General features: G+C 40.0%; 2 protein-coding genes across 10 annotated transcripts in view; one reads left to right on the top strand and one right to left on the bottom strand.

Moving 5' to 3' along the window:
- The first annotated feature begins 833 nt into the window (after positions 1-833).
- On the top strand, positions 834-9,408 carry mbpa (myelin basic protein a). Of its 7 annotated transcripts, XM_044172411.1 has the most exons (8): positions 835-1,154; positions 3,790-3,885; positions 4,328-4,354; positions 5,901-5,921; positions 6,386-6,444; positions 7,477-7,560; positions 7,674-7,694; positions 8,122-9,408. In XM_044172411.1, the coding sequence occupies exons 1-8, from the start codon at positions 1,035-1,037 to the stop codon at positions 8,282-8,284; spliced, it is 591 nt and encodes a 196-aa protein (XP_044028346.1). In that variant the 5' UTR covers positions 835-1,034; the 3' UTR covers positions 8,285-9,408. The 7 variants fall into 7 exon arrangements, with proteins under 7 accessions (XP_044028347.1, XP_044028348.1, XP_044028346.1 ...); XM_044172412.1 differs by lacking the exon at positions 7,674-7,694 and having other exon boundaries at positions 834-1,154; XM_044172416.1 differs by lacking the exon at positions 6,386-6,444 and having other exon boundaries at positions 8,122-8,188.
- A 1,558-nt stretch (positions 9,409-10,966) lies between these two features.
- The window catches only part of zbtb22a (zinc finger and BTB domain containing 22a), a 7,976-nt gene continuing 1,852 nt past the window's right edge, over positions 10,967-17,090 (bottom strand). For 2 of the 3 annotated variants that reach the window (XM_044171355.1, XM_044171353.1), the window contains exons 2-4: positions 14,822-15,040; positions 13,917-14,685; positions 10,967-12,551 (exon numbers count right to left, since the gene is read on the bottom strand). In XM_044171355.1, the coding sequence (XP_044027290.1) occupies positions 11,428-12,551; positions 13,917-14,685; positions 14,822-15,028 (2,100 nt within the window). In that variant the 5' untranslated portion in view covers positions 15,029-15,040 and the 3' untranslated portion in view covers positions 10,967-11,427. Of the gene's footprint in view, positions 12,552-13,916; positions 14,686-14,821; positions 15,041-15,616; positions 15,684-17,090 lie in introns of those variants that run through there. The other variant, XM_044171354.1, reaches the window with a different exon arrangement.

The following is a 17,090-nucleotide window of genomic DNA, read 5'->3' on the forward strand; positions in this document are numbered from 1 at the left end:
AAAACAGTCTTCACTCAAGGTCCTCTTACTCACTTGTTGTGGAACTTTTAACCATATCACATATCACCTTCATCAATACATGAAGTCTGCTCAGTTGTCATGGAATTGTAGATGTTCAAACTTTCCATTACTCTGAGCACTTTTAAGACTTTTTGTCCATGTTAGCTTAAATGTTGAGCATGACAGTTGGATTAGTACATTATGTCGGCCTTTAGTGGCCAACTCAACTTTACCATTACATTACAGTAAATCAAGTTTGATTCAATTTTAAATTTTTCAAGGACAAAATACAACTTCTGCAGCTCCATTAGTCATAAACTTGCAGTAATAGCCGGAGTTGTATGGATATCATTTGTTTCAATTTGAAAACACAAAAATGGAGAAAGTCCAAACATGCAAAGTCACCACAAGTTTATTTTATCACTGTGCAGACACAGATACTTGGCTCATGTTCACAGGTTTTCACACAACAAGCGTTCCCTTTCATCTGCGCCTCTCCATGTGTTAATCTGGGTGACTGTACATCTAATTTAAACACAATCCATTAAGAAAATATATGAGGCTGATTCAACAATGGGCTCACAGAGCTGCAGGCTGCTTTGCATCGGGGTGTGAGTGCAGACTCAGAGATAACCCTTGTTGTCCCTGCGGCCGGGGTGAAGCAGATGGGGAGAGGAACAATGGCCGTGCCCATGCGGAGGGCGGCAGTGACTGACACAGCCACTGAAGCTCCAAAGAATGCCTGGAACCGAGCCAGAGCCATGGACCTCACTGCAACTGCAACCACACCACCAGCAGCCCCCACACACACACACACACACCCCACCTGACCCTCCTCATGTCCCATGGTGCCCTGGGACCGAGGAGGGTCAAGGCACCTTCAAAGACGGCCCCTGCACGTCAGAAGAGCTGCAAACCACCCTGAAGGAGCAGCAGAGCCTCGTGTTGGCACTGTGGACTGTGGACTTGCTTGGAAGAGGACTGCTGAATAGATAGTGAGAGGTCAACCCCACCCAACCTCAGCAACTGCTAGCATGGCTACGGCAAGCACCTCAGGGCAGAGCACCTTTGGGCTCGGGAGGAAAAAGAAGAACCCTGGTCTCATGGATCAGATCAGCAAGTTCTTTGGAGGAGACAAAAAGAAAAGGAGCAAGGTGAGCATCGATGCATTTAAAGAGATGCTTCAGGTTTCTTTCCAGTTAAACTTCACTGCTCCCGAAGCCTCATAAAACTTTAACTTAGCGTAAAAAGAATTTGATAATTTTTCCTCATTGTACTACAATACTGTGCTATATTCTACTTGTTTTTAGTGCTTTGTTGGATTTGGAAACATTTGTTAGCTATTCTAGTGTTAGTCAGTGAAGCTAAAACCAAGACTGAAGAATTTAAGCTCCTCCATATAAATTACCTGATCATCTGATTTACTAAGGATTGTTGTGATGCTTTTCATGAGCTAGGAAAAACTGCTCTGTTTTCAGCTTTGTGAAAATGCATTTTTTAAGATTATCTACTGGCTTTATAAGTTTTAATAAAGTTTAAGATGTAAGAGCATTTTCTCAACCCATTGGGGAACAAAAAATAAATAAATCAAAATCACCAAATTTGGAGATAGATGGTTTTCGGTAGACAGCATATTTCTAATCTCCTTCAACTTGTCTCCATGGCTTTCAGAAGACTTTTTTTAGGAAATAATAAATACAACTTAATGACAAATTAAACTGAACTAAAAACAGTTACAGTAACACCCTGCAAGAGCAAATACTAGTTTTAACGAGAGAAAAGTGCATTTTTCAGTTTGGGGTTTTGCACCTCGCTGAAGGGCTTTTTAAAAGTAGCTGCTTAAAGGGACAGTTCACCCCATAATAAATAATACATATATTTCCTCTAACCTGTAGTGCTTTTTATCCATCTAGATTGTTTTGCTGTGAGTTTTGGAGATATCAGCCATAGAGATGTCTGCCTTTTTTGAATATAATGGGACTGTATGGCACTCGGCTTGTGGTGCTCAAATTGCCGTTGAAAAACTCAACAGCAATGTCTCTTTCCAGAAATCATGGCCCGGTTACTCAAGATAATCCACAGATCTGTTGTGAGCAGTTTCATGTAGGAACTATCGGTAGAAAGAAAATAGTTCTCCGCTCCTTTAAAGGGAGCAGCCAGACACTCCTTATTTGAGATTTGGATTGGCGATTCTCTCATTTCATTTAATACTGAGGCAAAATTCCTCCTGGCCCACACTTTATTTTGTAAGAAGCAAGATACTACATGATTTTAATGTCATTGAAAAGAAAATTCATGCTCAGAACTCTTTTTCTCTGATAGATTTATTTCTTTTTGCCAGCCAAGTCTTTCCGTTACTTTTATCTTTATCTTTCATAAAAGTTGATCTGAGTTGAAAACAGTTCCTTAAAATCATGAAAATCAAATTATTTGGACTGCTGACTGGGACCCAAATATTTAAGTGGATGTAACTGTTTAGATACTGAACTTTAAGGGGACGCTTTAGTGATACAGATGTGTTGCTGCATTAACATACTTGAACACATCATGTTTGTAAAATATCATTACTATAATACATACTATAATATCATTATTATATTACTATTAACCTTTCTTCAAGCATTAACACCTGATTTTTTTAAACTGTAGTTATTCTTCAGTTCAGATCTTTTTCAAAAACAATTGTATCTGAGTTCAGATTGTAAGTTTTAACTTGCAGTAAATTAAGTTAAAGAAATAATGTGTCTACCCACTGAGATGTGAGAAGAAGGAAGAAGTAAAGCTACGCTAAAATTTACCACGGTGCAGGTAAATTTAGTTGTCGGCCTGGCCCTAAGCTGCAGATAGAAAACCTCAGACAAAACCTCTTTCAAGTTCAAGAGTCAACACTCTGTGATGGGAGGGGCCCTCGGGAGTCAGAGCTGCTCTCGTACAGACCCCTTTCATCTGACATCCAAGTTTTTCTGAGTAGGTGCAGCACAAGCATGTCAGATCTCAAATTGTGTGTATTCACTTAGATCTGTTCCCTCATATGTTACAGGCTTTCTGTCCTGCACTTTTAATATAATATAAAGTGCCAAAACAAAACCACAAAGAAAGGAATTTATATAGGTATCTTTTTAGGTTTATTGATTTACATTGATGAAACATAAAGACAAGTGACAGAAAATACACATTAATTAGGATAAACAGACATCAGTGTATTTATTTGACAGGATGAATCAGCTGTCAGCAGTGCAGGCAGAGAAGGTCAGATGTGTGAGGTTGTTCTCTCTCAACACCTGATACAGCTCTTGAATGTGGTATCATAGTGTATTCGACTACATCACCCTTCACTCTCTTACTGTAAATCTTTCATGCTGTTTCCGTTTTGTATTTTAATGAACTTTAATTGATTCAATTAGCAGATTTCTCATCATAGAACATGGTTCGAGTCCTTTCTTGTACTTCTTGTCTACTTAATTTTGTTCCTCTCTCACAATGTGAGACTTAACACCCAGTAGGGCCTTGAAATGATTATAATTACTGTAATTATTATATTAGGAGGTATGGTGCAGCTGGGACCAACTTTCAGGAAAGAACTGATGTCTATTCAAGCTCATGCCATGCTAATCCATCATGAATATACTGCATAAAAATATTTTTCAATGCTGTTGAGTTACATGGTGCTTAAGGGGCTAAAAACACTGATGACATTTGATTTGATTAATTTGATTTCACAGTAGCATGACTCGCTCTTGTGGTATATGTAAACACATACAGTTACTTGACCTCTGTTGATCCTCACAGGGGTCGTTCCGGGGTCACCTGGCCACCTCACCCCAGCAATCCTCCGCTCGCCGCCGGACCAATGAAAACGCTGTGGTGCATTTCTTCAGGAGCATCGTAAGTTTCTTGGATTAAATGGTGTCATATTGTACACATCATATCATAGATCATACGCATGTTTTACATACCTTTAACCATGTGCATAAAGTCATTTTTTGTTTGATTTTGAGTTTGATGTATTACACTACAAGACCGCCATGAGTTGCATAAGTCAGAACACAGAACAAACCAATTTCCTCCAGTTTATACTGTATGAGTGTTGAACTGTCAGTGTTTTCTTTTGAGTTACTTTGGATCAAACTTTTGGCATCAATAGTACTCCAGCGTTTCAAAAACAGCACGCTGATCACAAAGCTGCGTGACATTTACATACTGATAAAAAAAGGAAAGTTTCTATCAGCAGCTCAATCATTTGTTCATTTAAAAACAGCTTGTTGTTCTGTTTTCCTGCCCTGTGCAATCAGTCATTCCGTTGTTGTTCTTGCTTGGTTTTTCTCAGGGGTCCTCTCCTCGTCCTAAATCCAGGGTGAGTCTCATTTTTTCACAATATCTGTTTTATTGATCATTCCAGAGGTGTAGCCGCAGGGTGAAGAAGCAGAGATGACTTCTCATCACTTTTTAGCTATGACTCTATGACTCTCTGAGTCTATTCTAATGTACTCCATCATATTTCTCAATGTCAAATATATATATAATATCTGCATTTTTTAAAAATGGTGTTTTGTTTTAAGCTTTTTATTGGATATCCACTTGGGGTTTCATTGGATACCTTGGGGTAGGATACATTGGATACCTTTAAGCCATTATGTGTGGGATTTTATAACCATCCAGTGGTAGCATCACATAAGATGCTGTGTCAGACAGCAACGTATGCCGCTAGCCCCCTCCCCCATGTGGATCTGACCCGGGGACACTTCAGGCAGCTGATAAAATGGCATTGTCGTATTTTTTACAAACAAAAATGTATGCCACGAAACAATTTGAAATATGCTATAGTCAAATAACAAGACTAAGATTCTACAGCCACACTAGTGGTTAGGCACAGCGTGCTAACAAGTTCATAGTCACAATGCTAACATGCTGGTGTTCAGCAGGTATAATCCATGTTCACCATCTTAGTTTGGTTTGCTACCATGCTAACATTTGCTAATAAGCACTAAACACTAGTTTAGCTAATTAGCAGTAAACACTGGTTTTTAGCTAATGTTTAGTTATTTAGCACTAAACACTAGTTTAACACTAGTAGCACAACTGATTGGAATGTCATTAGTTTAGTAGATATTTCATCGTCATAAGCCACAGTACTGGGCAAATAGAAATTTTGACCTGATGATGGCGCTAGAGGAAAATTCAAGGGATCACCAGAGTCATTAGGATACATCCTGTGGGGAACATGAATGTACCAACTTTATTGGTAATCTATCTTGTAGATGTGGTGATATTTCACTGGATAATTGAACTCTTCGCCCTATTAGTGGCACTAGATAAAAAGTCACCAAAGAGATCACCAGTTAGTAGCCTAGGCTCCGTCCTCTGGGGACCATGAACATCTGCACCAAATTTCATTACAATCCATGCAAAAGATATTTCACACCACTAGCTAAAAATTCTACACATAGTGGCTTAAGTTGTGGATGGGGATATTTCAAAAAATCACTGTATTGTAATGATTTTAGTGTTACTTTTATGTTGTTCTATGTATAGCTACTATGTAATTATTGGATTATTGGTCCATTAACTCCGATGGGTCACACGATAAATCTGAGGGGTCACAAGATGATTATTAGGAAAAGAAAAGAAATAAAAACATTGTTCTGCCACATACATTTATATTGACTTTTCTCTTGTCAAACATAATTGGGATAGTTTTATCTTTTCTGGTCACCAAAATGGGAAAGCGTTAGGGGGGGAAGTCACTCTATTGACTCATTTTAAGGGGTCACAAACCAAAAATGTTGGGAGTCTACTTTACCACCACATCACTGCTAATCAAGCCACTGGATGATTCTCAGATGTGTTCCACTACACTCTCATCTCATCATGTCACTGTCTTTTTTTTTTTTCATGTCCAGTGGAGAGATGTCTTGGGCTTGGTACGTCACACAATCTTACCTTCAATCAAACAAAAGCCCCACTGCTGAATGCACCGCTCTGTGTGTGTGTGTGTGTGTGTTTAATGATCCCATTTCTGTCTGTAGAGAGCTCCTCCGCAATGTGTCCTTTGTCTGCACGGCACCTGTTACCTAACCTTCACGCTCATTCTGTCCCTTTCTCACTTTGTCTTTCACTGCTTTGCACCTTGAAGAAAAATATCTTTTATACCTGAGCATGTGGAATCAAGACATATTCAAAAGGAGATGCTGATTCACCAGCATTTACAGCTGAAAGGCAAATCTTACAGCAGCTCACGCTTGTTGGGTGCCACAGAAAATCACTTTCATTCACTGGTTGATCAGTCAAAAAGATTGATTTATTCATTTTTGACACTAACAAGTATTGGCTTATTGGTAAATTTATTACATTTCAACCCCCCCCCCCCTTCTTTGCTTCAATCCAGAGCGACTCGCTGCTTCTGGATGACTTTGAAACTGCTCGACTATTTATGAACCACAACCGGTAAACATTTTCTCTTAGGACCTCTTGACCTGCATCACCCTCCTCCTCCTCTTCTCTTTCACACCTCTAGTTCTCTGTAACACATCCATCCCCTCTGTGCCAGAGATGACTCACCGATCCATTTTGACTTCCCACCTTCTTTGCGTCTTCTCATCTGTCCGGCGACTGTGGACAGCCATATGTGTGTCATTTGATGGTGATTATCCACTCATTTCCTCAGTGTCAGTCACTTCACCGTGGACCTTACCTTGTCTTTGTCATCCATCTTCTTTCCCCTGAAGGTTGCTGTATCTGAGTCTGGTCCTGTCACATGTTCATGTTTTCCTCCATGTCATCTTATTCTCTCACAACAACAGATCAAAGAACATAGACAACTGTTTCTTCCACATCACACTGCTGCTGTTGCAGAGAAACCACATACCTGCAGTTTTGTTGTTTTCCCCACAGCTTACGTGTGAAATTAGGGTTATATACTGAAACTATTTTGTGACCTTTAGACCTTTATAATATGTGTATAATTTCTAAAACTTATATAACCTCACATCAGTCCACCTTTATTGTGGAAATTCAGCTTGTAGCAAAGTGCATTAAATCTCAATGAAAACATAGATCCAAATACAAAAAGGTCGATCCCAATGCAATTAAAGAGGATGGATGGTAAACAAAGAGATACATTTGCAAAATATCCAAAAAGTGCAAAAGTTTGGGCACTAATAAGGAAGTATGCTGTCTTTTCTTCTTTTTTTGAAAGATGTATTCTTTTGTGGATATGTGTTTTTTGTCCAACAACAGCAATTATTCTCTATAACATTTTTAAGCAATTTTGTGGTAATTGTTTGGCATTTTGTTAAAGTAGTGGGACATCTCTGATGCTCTGAGGTAAAATGTGTCTCATCTCGTGAAGAGAAAAAGGCCATCAATGTAAAATGAATTAAACGTCTGGTTAAAGGTTATACAATGACAAAGCAGCAAACGTTGTTTCAGGCCCTGGTTTCAGGTCTCCATCCGTGCTTATAGAGCATCTTTTTCTAGGCCTCGTCGCCACGTGCCGAGAGCACAAAGTCGCCAGTCAGAAGACGCAGAGACCAAAGCACACTGTCCAGAATCTTCAACCTGGTGAGCTTACCGCATGTTTGCCTCCTTGTTTTACTCAAAAATTTCCTCTTTTTATCTGTAAAACTGGGCTTCATGAACACTGTTTCCTGTCTGTGTTTGACCAAACGCAACAGTGATGCTCTCATCAGAGACCAGTGAGTAATGAATAAATACAGTATAATTACTCACCATTTCAGTTGGAATACTTTTCACTCATTTTCTTTCATCGACACGCTTTCACAGCAGCCTGTCATCATAATAAACTAATGAGCTTAAGAGCAACATTTGTATTTTTACAGTGACACTACATGTAAACCCAAATATTAAATTTCTCAGACATGTATTCATTGATTATTTTTCTACATATTCCATCTACCTCGACTCTTCTGAGGGTTTATTTTCAGTGTGGATGGTCTCCTTGAATCCCAACAAATGTGAAGCATTTGACAATCAAATCTTTCATGAACTTTCAGCACAGTTTTAGCTGAAAACTACATCACCCCCAGATTGCTCTTACATGTCATCTCTGGGGATAGAAAATGTTGCCCTCAGCCACATCATCATCGTCCTTCTTCTCTCCAGGGAGAAACCAAGTCCCGTCCCCCCCCCAAACGCTGGAGCACCATCTTCTAAGCTCTCCACTGAGGACCAAAGCACAGATCCAACGCCGACGGGACAAGACAAAGGAGGAGGAAAAGATCTGCAAGCGGCGGACTCACAACCTCAAAAAATGTTAACCCACTAACACAAGCTGTATGTTAGACAGTGAGACCACACTGACACAGTATGAAATCCATTCTCCAGGCATGTAGATGGTCATTGTGCCAGTTTTCTTTTTAATCCTACTTCTAAGCATATCTTGTCTCAGTCATTATTTAGCTGTTTATAAGAGGTTTGGTCATGCTTTTAGTAAAATATCTTACTGTAAAAATCACCCATTCGAGTATCTTGATCTCATGGTGCTAGTGTCTGCTGTCTGCTGTCTGAGGTTCGTTCATGGCAGATGTTTGTTTTTCTATTTGTCTCCTGTCATCTGCATTTTGTACATGAGTGACGCTTTATGTATCTCGCTGCTTTCACACAACTCACACACCAAACAAATCATTGTTTTTGTTTCATATGTGAAGTCTAGACGAAGAGTGTTTGTCGTTGTTGTGCTCGTATGTTGCAAAGAAATGCATTTGAAAATACAACGGGAAACCTGCAGTATATGAGTAGTGTGCACTCTAATATTGTCTTAATGTCATTTCATTATGTTTCAGTGTAATTAATAAACATGTACAGTATGATATCATTCAAGTCTATCCAAAAAAATGCCCTTTTCAAATGCACTCTTACATACAACTAAATAATACAACTAAAAAATGTCCTAAAAACAACTGGTCTGCTCGCTATAGCATAGTAGCTTTTCCATCTATCTCATTTATCGTGAGTTATCTGTTTGCATCTTAAATTGAGTTTGAAGTTTTAATGTTATTTGTGTTTTATTTAGAAGATGACAGACAAAAGCTTTATTTGACGGTCAGATAGCAAGTGGTTCAAAGGTTTACGGCAGAAGCACCGAGATGGTGTAGTACTGAAGGGCAGTATGTTGATTTCAAATGTTCTGATGCATGATTTTATTTTGTTCATGATAAATTACATTGCCACTCTCATTTGTACATGCTCTGTTTGTATGTTCACTTTAACAGAATAGTCAAAATCACTGTAAAGGTTGCTGACGTGGTGGTGCTACAGTAACAGGAACTGATACTTAGAAAACTGAGTGTTTTGTTTCCTCTTAATGTAAAACTCTGTCTTTAATGTTCAGCCTAATTGGAAATAAACATGTTATGTCTTCTCTCTGTTAATAAATGTTTTAAAATCTGACAATTCTGTTGTCTTTATTACGTCCATTTTTTCACATTTTAGGTATTTTTGTAGCCAAAACAGAATGATACACATTTACCAACCTTCATTTTCAATTTGCTTTAAAGAAATTGTTTGACATTTTGGGAAATATGCTTATTCACTTTCTTGCCAAGAGTTGAGGAGATAATACCACTCTCCCGTTTGTATGGTAAGTAGTTGAAGGCAGGAGACCGTTAGCTTTGCTTAGCATAAAGACTGGAAACGGGGAAACATCTAGCCTGGCTAGCTTACCAGCACCTCCAAAGCTCACTAATTAATACGGTATACCTTGTTTGTTTAGTGTAAATAAAGTGTTAAACCAAAAATGTGTTGTTTTACAGGGAGGTTTTGTGCCGAACTACAGCCAGGCTAGCCCCCTTCTTCCAGTCTTTATGCTAAGCTAAGCTAAACGACGGGCATGTTGATAGTGGACGCTGCAACATCATGTCTCAACCAGCTTCAAGGTTTACTGAGCAGCTGAATAACTGAAGAGGGCAGAAATGACGTATGATTATCCACCAGTGAACAGACTCCCACACACTCTTGAAATATCCTCTGGAGGCCAATCATGTAACTCAGACAATAATCCCAATAACAAAGTGTTCTAACGTTACAGACTGAAAGATCTCAACTACATCAAGCTGTACATTTTGTCCTAACATTTAATAAGGACGATACTCAGGAGTGGGAAAAACAATGTTTCTCATCATTAGAAATAATGCTGAGATAGAACTTTTCAAGGACGACTGCCCCTAAACCACAATTAGCAAAGAGCTCCATCTCTCCTCCTCCAACGTTCCTGTGATAATTGGCTCAGTGGGGCGAAATCCACTTCACACAAAAAGGAGGTGAAATGTAATTTCTCCTGTTCTTGACACATTTTAGCATCCACATAAAGGGCTAAATATACCCTGAGCATTTCACTATGGTTCGTCTTTACACTGGCCATACAGATGTCTGGTATGAGGAAATATCAATACAAATGTATTAAAATCTCAAAAAGACTTCTGATATAAGACTTTGAAAACTGTGTAATTCCCTATACTGTATTAATTTGACTGGTTGCATACAGTGCCATATGCAATACCTTTTTTTCTTTGTTGCACCTCTTTGTAGAGTGGCTCTTTGATTGTCACGACCTCATGTTTGCCATTGAAATGGAAATATCTATAGGTTGCCCGCTGAATGCACCTGAATACATTAAATGAAAGTCCCATTCATTAGATGGCATCTTTCAAGGTCTCTGGGTCTTTTACAATTGATGGAGGATGCTTTCTTCAAACACAGTGAAGACCTTTTGCACAATTTAAGCACAGGAAAGGGATGCTGCAGTGTTGAGCAAGGGAGACCTCTGGTGCTCCGCCATTGTGCTGCAAAGGAACTCAGCGCCACAGCGTTCTAGAATGACCCACAATGTTTTAAAATGAGCCTGTGTTCTAGAATAAGCCTCAGTGTTCTAGAATGGTCCACTAAAATGAATGACCCACAATGTTCTAGAATGAGTGTTATAGAATAAATCCCAACATTCCACAATCAATCAGAAAAATCAAAACTGTTTTATTACCATATATAGCAAGATTTATTTCCTTTACATAGTAGAAGAGACATCAATATGGCACAGAAAACATTTTTATAACCTTGTATTTATTTTATAATGCAGACCAGTGGCAAATCATTTATGTGCAAAATTAACTTTAATTTGGGCTCAAGAAGTACATTCACAACACGGCTTGTTACTGATATACAGTTGACAGCATCACTAAACAAGAACTGGGCCTCCATGGCACTGCACAAATGAAAAAGAATCACTTGAATGAAGCATATGATTGTTCCTATTTTTCCAAAATACCCATGACATGAAAAGAATGCACATAAAAAAAGAAGCCTTCGATGATTTGTGTCCGTCGACTTTTCAAGTCATCATGTTTCACTGTCCTTCTTGTATGTATTTATGTACATACAGTTTAAGTGCTGTAAACCTATGTTTCACATCAACATTTAATTTCCGCTAAAGCTCTCGCTCGCCTCCTCTTTAAAAACATGACTACCGGTGTCCAAATTTTGTGACTGAGTTCTTAGCTCCTCCACAATCCCAGACACACTGCCCAACAGGCCACCCACCCCGTCTTCCATATCCCCATGAAAATCCACCTCCTCAACTTTCACTTGTCCTCCCGTTGCGAGAAAAGCCTCCCCGTCTTCAAATCCATAATTGTAGCTGTCGTCCATATCCGCTGCTGCTGTGCTTGCATTGTTGCGGTTAACTGAAGAGCTGGAGGCAAGTCTCTCACATCGGGCCTGATGCCTGAGGAAGCTGTCTCTCCAGATGACTTTCTTCCCACACAGGCCACACTCGTAGGGCCGCAGCCCTCCATGAGTCTTAAGGTGCTTGGTTAGATGGTGCTTCATCTTGAAGGACTTTGTGCAAACAGGACAGCCGAAGGGCCGTAGATTGAGGTGCTGCATCTTCACGTGCCGGTCACGCATACTCTTCAGGGTGTAGGCTTTGCCGCAGTGGCAGAAATGTACTTTGCCCGTGTAGGGGGCGCCAGCGAGGGACACTGAGGATGACGAAGACGGGGTTGGGGGTGAAGAGGGTGGTGGAAATGTAGCAGAGGATGGAGACAAATGGCGATTTGAGGTAGGGGTCAACAAGCCACCCTGTCCCACACTGGTGGAGGGCCAGTTCACCTCTGAGCCTGCCATGGTGAAGTCAGGAGACGCAGGCACTAAAGGCCTCTGGGAAACCTGTCCTGTGCCATCTTCAATCTCATCATATGTGTCTCTGCTAAAGTTCCCTTCTGTGAAACATTCAAAGTCCACATCCTCCTCCTCCTCCTCCTCATCTTCATCTTCGTCTTTACTGTAGCTGCCACCCTCTCCTTCCTGCAGCCTTTGCTCTTGTTGAGACCAGGGACCTGTCTGCCACTGCGGCCGGGCAGAAGCTGGACAGGAAGGGCCTGGAACTCCTTCCCCTGTTTGGCAAGCATGAACACTGGGCGGGCCTGAGGAGAGATCACTTCCTACCAAATTTCTCTGCAATTTTTCCTTTATCTCCTCCACATTTGCCTTCCCCGTAGCTTGTCCGGCACCTTCATTGTCATTTGAAATTGGGTGGAAGCCTGTGGGAGAAATGTAAAACAAAATCACACGCATATATCTACAGTATATTAATTTAGATTATGCACAGAAGAAGGAGAATTAATACAGAACCCTGCATAGAAGAACAGCCACACTATAAGGATTTATATCTAATCACAATACTTTTTTGGTGTTACTGATCTAAATGTCACTGTGAGGGAACTGCTGGCTTAGAAAGCCTGGTGAGATTCAAAATCATGTTTACTTTTTTTTATCAGATTCCTAATTTAAATCTAAATTTTACCAACTTAAACTAATTAGGGGTGTCACGATATACCGGTATTAACAATATTTGTGATATTTTAAAATTAAATATTGATATCATGTTAATAATACACGTTAATATTTTGTAAATAATCCAGCGCTCTTAAATAATTTCCGTTGCTTTCCGTTCTCGCTTCGTCATAGTAGGTGGCGGTAATGCATCTTAACGCTGGTTGCCACCCGCCATAAAGCATAAAAAAGAAAGAGGATGCAGTAACTAGCTAGCTTTTAGCTAGTTTTTAGCTAGCTTACTTTTTTCAAATTTTATATAGATATCGCGATAATAACATTATCGTGAATTCTTTTGGCCATGACAAACGTGTAGTGAAAATCTCATATCGTGACAGCCCTGATACTAATTATAATAAACTTTTTGTATTTCATAAAGACAACAATTAACATTTGAAAACTTTGGCTTATTTTATTAAATAAAAAGAAAAAAGGTTAGATAGAAAACATGTAGCTCTCGGTACGTGTGCAATGATCCGTAACTCACTACAGTGATCTTTACACACTGGTACAATACAACTGGACTCCATGATGAGTAAAAAAAACTTGCTGTAAATGAACAAAAGTCTCGGTAAAGAGATATAATACTGGTCAATGCCAACCTCTTTCTGCTAAAAGGTCACTAGCCTGGGAAACGAATTCCCCACCTGCCGCCCGTAAACACACCACCTTGAGCGGAAGCCCCTGTGGAAAGTACCCATAAAAGGAGTGGCCTGGGAGCGGTCTGGAAGGCGCCGCACGCAAAGCATTCTGGTTGTTGTAGGATTTTCCGCTTTATAGCAATAGGAAAATCTACAGCCCTTTTCTAAGTTTTCTCGGGCCATAAGGCACTGAAAATAACTGCACATTTCTACTACATAAGTGACCTAGTTTAAAGAAATGACCCTTGTTCCAGCTGTGTAGTAAAGGAAAGAATTATATTTATGCCCATAATCACTGAAAAGAAAAAAGTATAATTCGACTTTTACATTTTAATTTTATACATACAGCTATTAGTGTGTCTGGTATCTCTAAATAAGAATTTACAGACATATTATTTGTCTTTAAAGTAAAATGAGGCTTTTGTATCTTACCACAGTGTCCCATTTGAGCAAAGCTTTCCTTCTTCTCCACCGCCTCTTCTCCTACTCCCTCATCTGCCTCAATCTCTCTTTTCTCGTTCTTTCTCTTCTCTCGTGTTTCATCACTGTCCCCGCTCTCTCTATTCTTATCAAGCAGTCTATCAGTGCTCGGTGGTGCTCCCCGCTGTTGAAACCTGACTTTCTGCTTTAAAACTTCACCACTAGGGAACCCCCCATGGTGCCGGGTATTGTGACCAGGTCCATCATGAGCAAAGTGACTAGTTTTGGCATGGCTTGATACCCATGCCTCCTCACAGCTGGCGTAATCACTCTCTGCATAGCCAGGGAGAGTGTCCAGTTGAGAGTCTGCTAAGTGCTGGGCTGATGAGGGCCGTGGGCGCCCCCATCTAGGAAACTGTTGCGGGCGCCTCCATGTAGCTAAGGGGGGCAAGGCATCGGGCTTCCTCTCTTTCCGTCTTCCCTCCCTTTCCAGATATAAGCAGTCTGTGCTGCTTGGGGACTGCTGGCGAGATGCAGTGCCCGGGTGAGCTGCAGCGGCCTCTCCAGGAGTGACTTCCGGGGGCCGGGGCCGTTTCAGGATCTCAGTGCATTTGTCCACGATGTGCCACATCTGGAGGAAACTGGCCACAGTGACGTAGTTAACAATGTCGTCGTGCACGATGCTCAGTTGGCCTGTGTAGGCAGAACTCAGGACACTCTCAAACGCCACTGGGTCCATAACCGAGGGTAGAGAAACAGTTGTAACATTCTTCAGTAACACCTGTTGAGAGAATGAACAAAGACATACTCGGTTTCGGACATCTGGACAGAAATGTGGGTTTAAGTGGCCACAAAACAAAAATACTTATTATAAAGGAATGAACCAGTATATTGCACACTGATGTACCCTGGCCTACCTGGTCATGAAAGTAAGGCGAGGATGCAGCGAGCACACAGCGGTGGGCCCTGAACACTTGACCTTGCACCTGGATGGAGAGGTCACACAGCCTGCCCTCTTCCCGCTGGCGGTTCAGATTGTCCAAAACAGCGGCACGGGCCCCAGGGAAACACACCTGGACAGTCAAACCAGCTGGAGCAGCAGAAACGCTGCAGATGGGATCCATGGTCACACAAAACTATAAAGATTAAAATATAAAGTGCAAAAGTAGTCAATTATTTCTGATATTTTGTGTCTCAATACACTTTATAGTTATTATTTTTCTATTTTGAATGCTTTATCTTGCATACAGTAGATGCACATAATGTATATAGTTTTCTAGTTTTTTATGGTTACTTATCTATACTATGCATCTGTTCTTGTACTTCCTTTTGCTGTTGTGACACTTCAAATTCCTTGCGTGGTATAAATAAATAATAATAAATATCATAGTATTAGTATTATATTTTTTGTTGAGCAGCTTATTTTAAGGGACTTTTCTTTTGTATCAAGGACAGTTTTAAGTACAGTATGTTTTGATGACTATTATGTATAGTTTACAATGTGCTGAGCTGTGCTTTTTTTTATTGATCATAAAACATTTACAAGTACCGTGACGTACACTGTCTAAACATCTTACTGAAGGCAATACTACAACACAAAAGGCAAGTAATGAAAGTAAAGGTAATGAAGGCTGATCCAAGACAAAACTAAAGGGAAAACAATAACAGTGACATTGACATTTAAATAAGAATAAACTGAGACTTGTACTCACTTAATTTTATTTATTTTGACTTTCTTTGTTCCTTGATTTCAACATTCTCAGTTAGGAGAAATATATTCTAATGGCATTAATGAAAGAAAAGGATGAAGGGCCAAAGTTTATCCATTTACATAAATGAATATACAGAATAATGACATTCACACAGAGCTGAAATAATGAAGTCAACTAATCAATTAGTTGGTCAACAGAAAGTTCTTCTGAAACAATTTCAACCATTGATTAATTGTACTTTCATGCAAAAAAAAATAATCAAAAAGTGTACTGGTTTTAGCCTCCCAAAAGTGAAGACCTCCTGCTTTCGTTTGTCTTATGATAGTAAATTGAATCTTTTTGGGTTTTGTTTTTTTAGGACAAATCAAGCTATTTGAAGTTGTCATATCTATGGGAACTATGTACATTGTTCAGGGTTGTTTTTTTTTTTAATAGATTACACAGATTAAATTATATACAGTACAGACCAAAAGTTTGGACACACCTTCTCATTCAAAGAGTTTTCTTTATTTTCATGACTATAAAAATTGTAGATTCACACTGAAGGCATCAAAACTATGAATTAACACATGTGGAATTATATACATAACAAAAAAAGTGTGAAACAACTGAAAATATGTCATATTCTAGGTTCTTCAAAGTAGCCACCTTTTGCTTTGATTACTGCTTTGCACAGTCTTGCCTTATAAATGGGGTTGGGACCATCAGTTGTGTTGTGCAGAAGTCAGGTGGATACACAGCTGATAGTCCTACTGCATAGACTGTTAGAATTTGTATTATGGCAAGAAAAAAGCAGCTAAGTAAAGAAAAACGAGTGGCCATCATTACTTTAAGAAATGAAGGTCAGTCAGTCCGAAAAATTGGGAAAACTTTGAAAGTGTCCCCAAGTGCCGTCACAAAAACCATCAAGCGCTACAAAGAAACCGGCTCACATGCGGACCGCCCCAGGAAAGGAAGACCAAGAGTCATCCGAGTCACCAGCCTCAGAAATCGCAGGTTAACAGCAGCTCAGATTAGAGACCAGGTCAATGCCACACAGAGTTCTAGCAGCAGACACATCACTAGAACAACTATTAAGAGGAGATTGTGTGAATCAGGCCTTCATGGTAGAATATCTGCTAGGAAACCACTGCTAAGGACAGGCAACAAGCAGAAGAGACTTGTTTGGGCTAAAGAACACAAGGAATGGACATTAGACCAGTGGAAATCTGTGCTTTGGTCTGATGAGTCCAAATTTGAGATCTTTGGTTCCAACCACCGTGTCTTTGTGCGACGCAGAAAAGGTGGACGGATGGACTCTACATGCCTGGTTCCCACCGTGAAGCATGGAGGAGGTGGTGTGATGGAGTGGGGGTGCTTTGCTGCTGACACTGTTGGGGATTTATTCAAGATTGAAGGCATACTGAACCAGCATGGCTACCACAGCATCTTGCAGCGGCATGCTATTCCATCCGGTTTGCGTTTAGTTGGACCA

The sequence above is a fragment of the Siniperca chuatsi genome, linkage group LG17, assembly GCF_020085105.1.
Source record: "Siniperca chuatsi isolate FFG_IHB_CAS linkage group LG17, ASM2008510v1, whole genome shotgun sequence".
Classification (NCBI taxonomy): domain Eukaryota; kingdom Metazoa; phylum Chordata; class Actinopteri; order Centrarchiformes; family Sinipercidae; genus Siniperca; species Siniperca chuatsi.

What these genes read in the sequence shown, in the direction of transcription:
- mbpa (XM_044172411.1), top strand. Translation starts at nt 1,035, where the DNA reads ATGGCTACGGCAAGCACCTCAGGGCAGAGCACCTTTGGGCTCGGGAGG. An exon ending in TGCATTTCTTCAGGAGCATC is followed by an intron (nt 3,886 to 4,327) that starts GTAAGTTTCTTG and finishes GGTTTTTCTCAG; the next exon opens with GGGTCCTCTCCTCGTCCTAA. An exon ending in GGAGAGATGTCTTGGGCTTG is followed by an intron (nt 5,922 to 6,385) that starts GTACGTCACACA and finishes GCTTCAATCCAG; the next exon opens with AGCGACTCGCTGCTTCTGGA.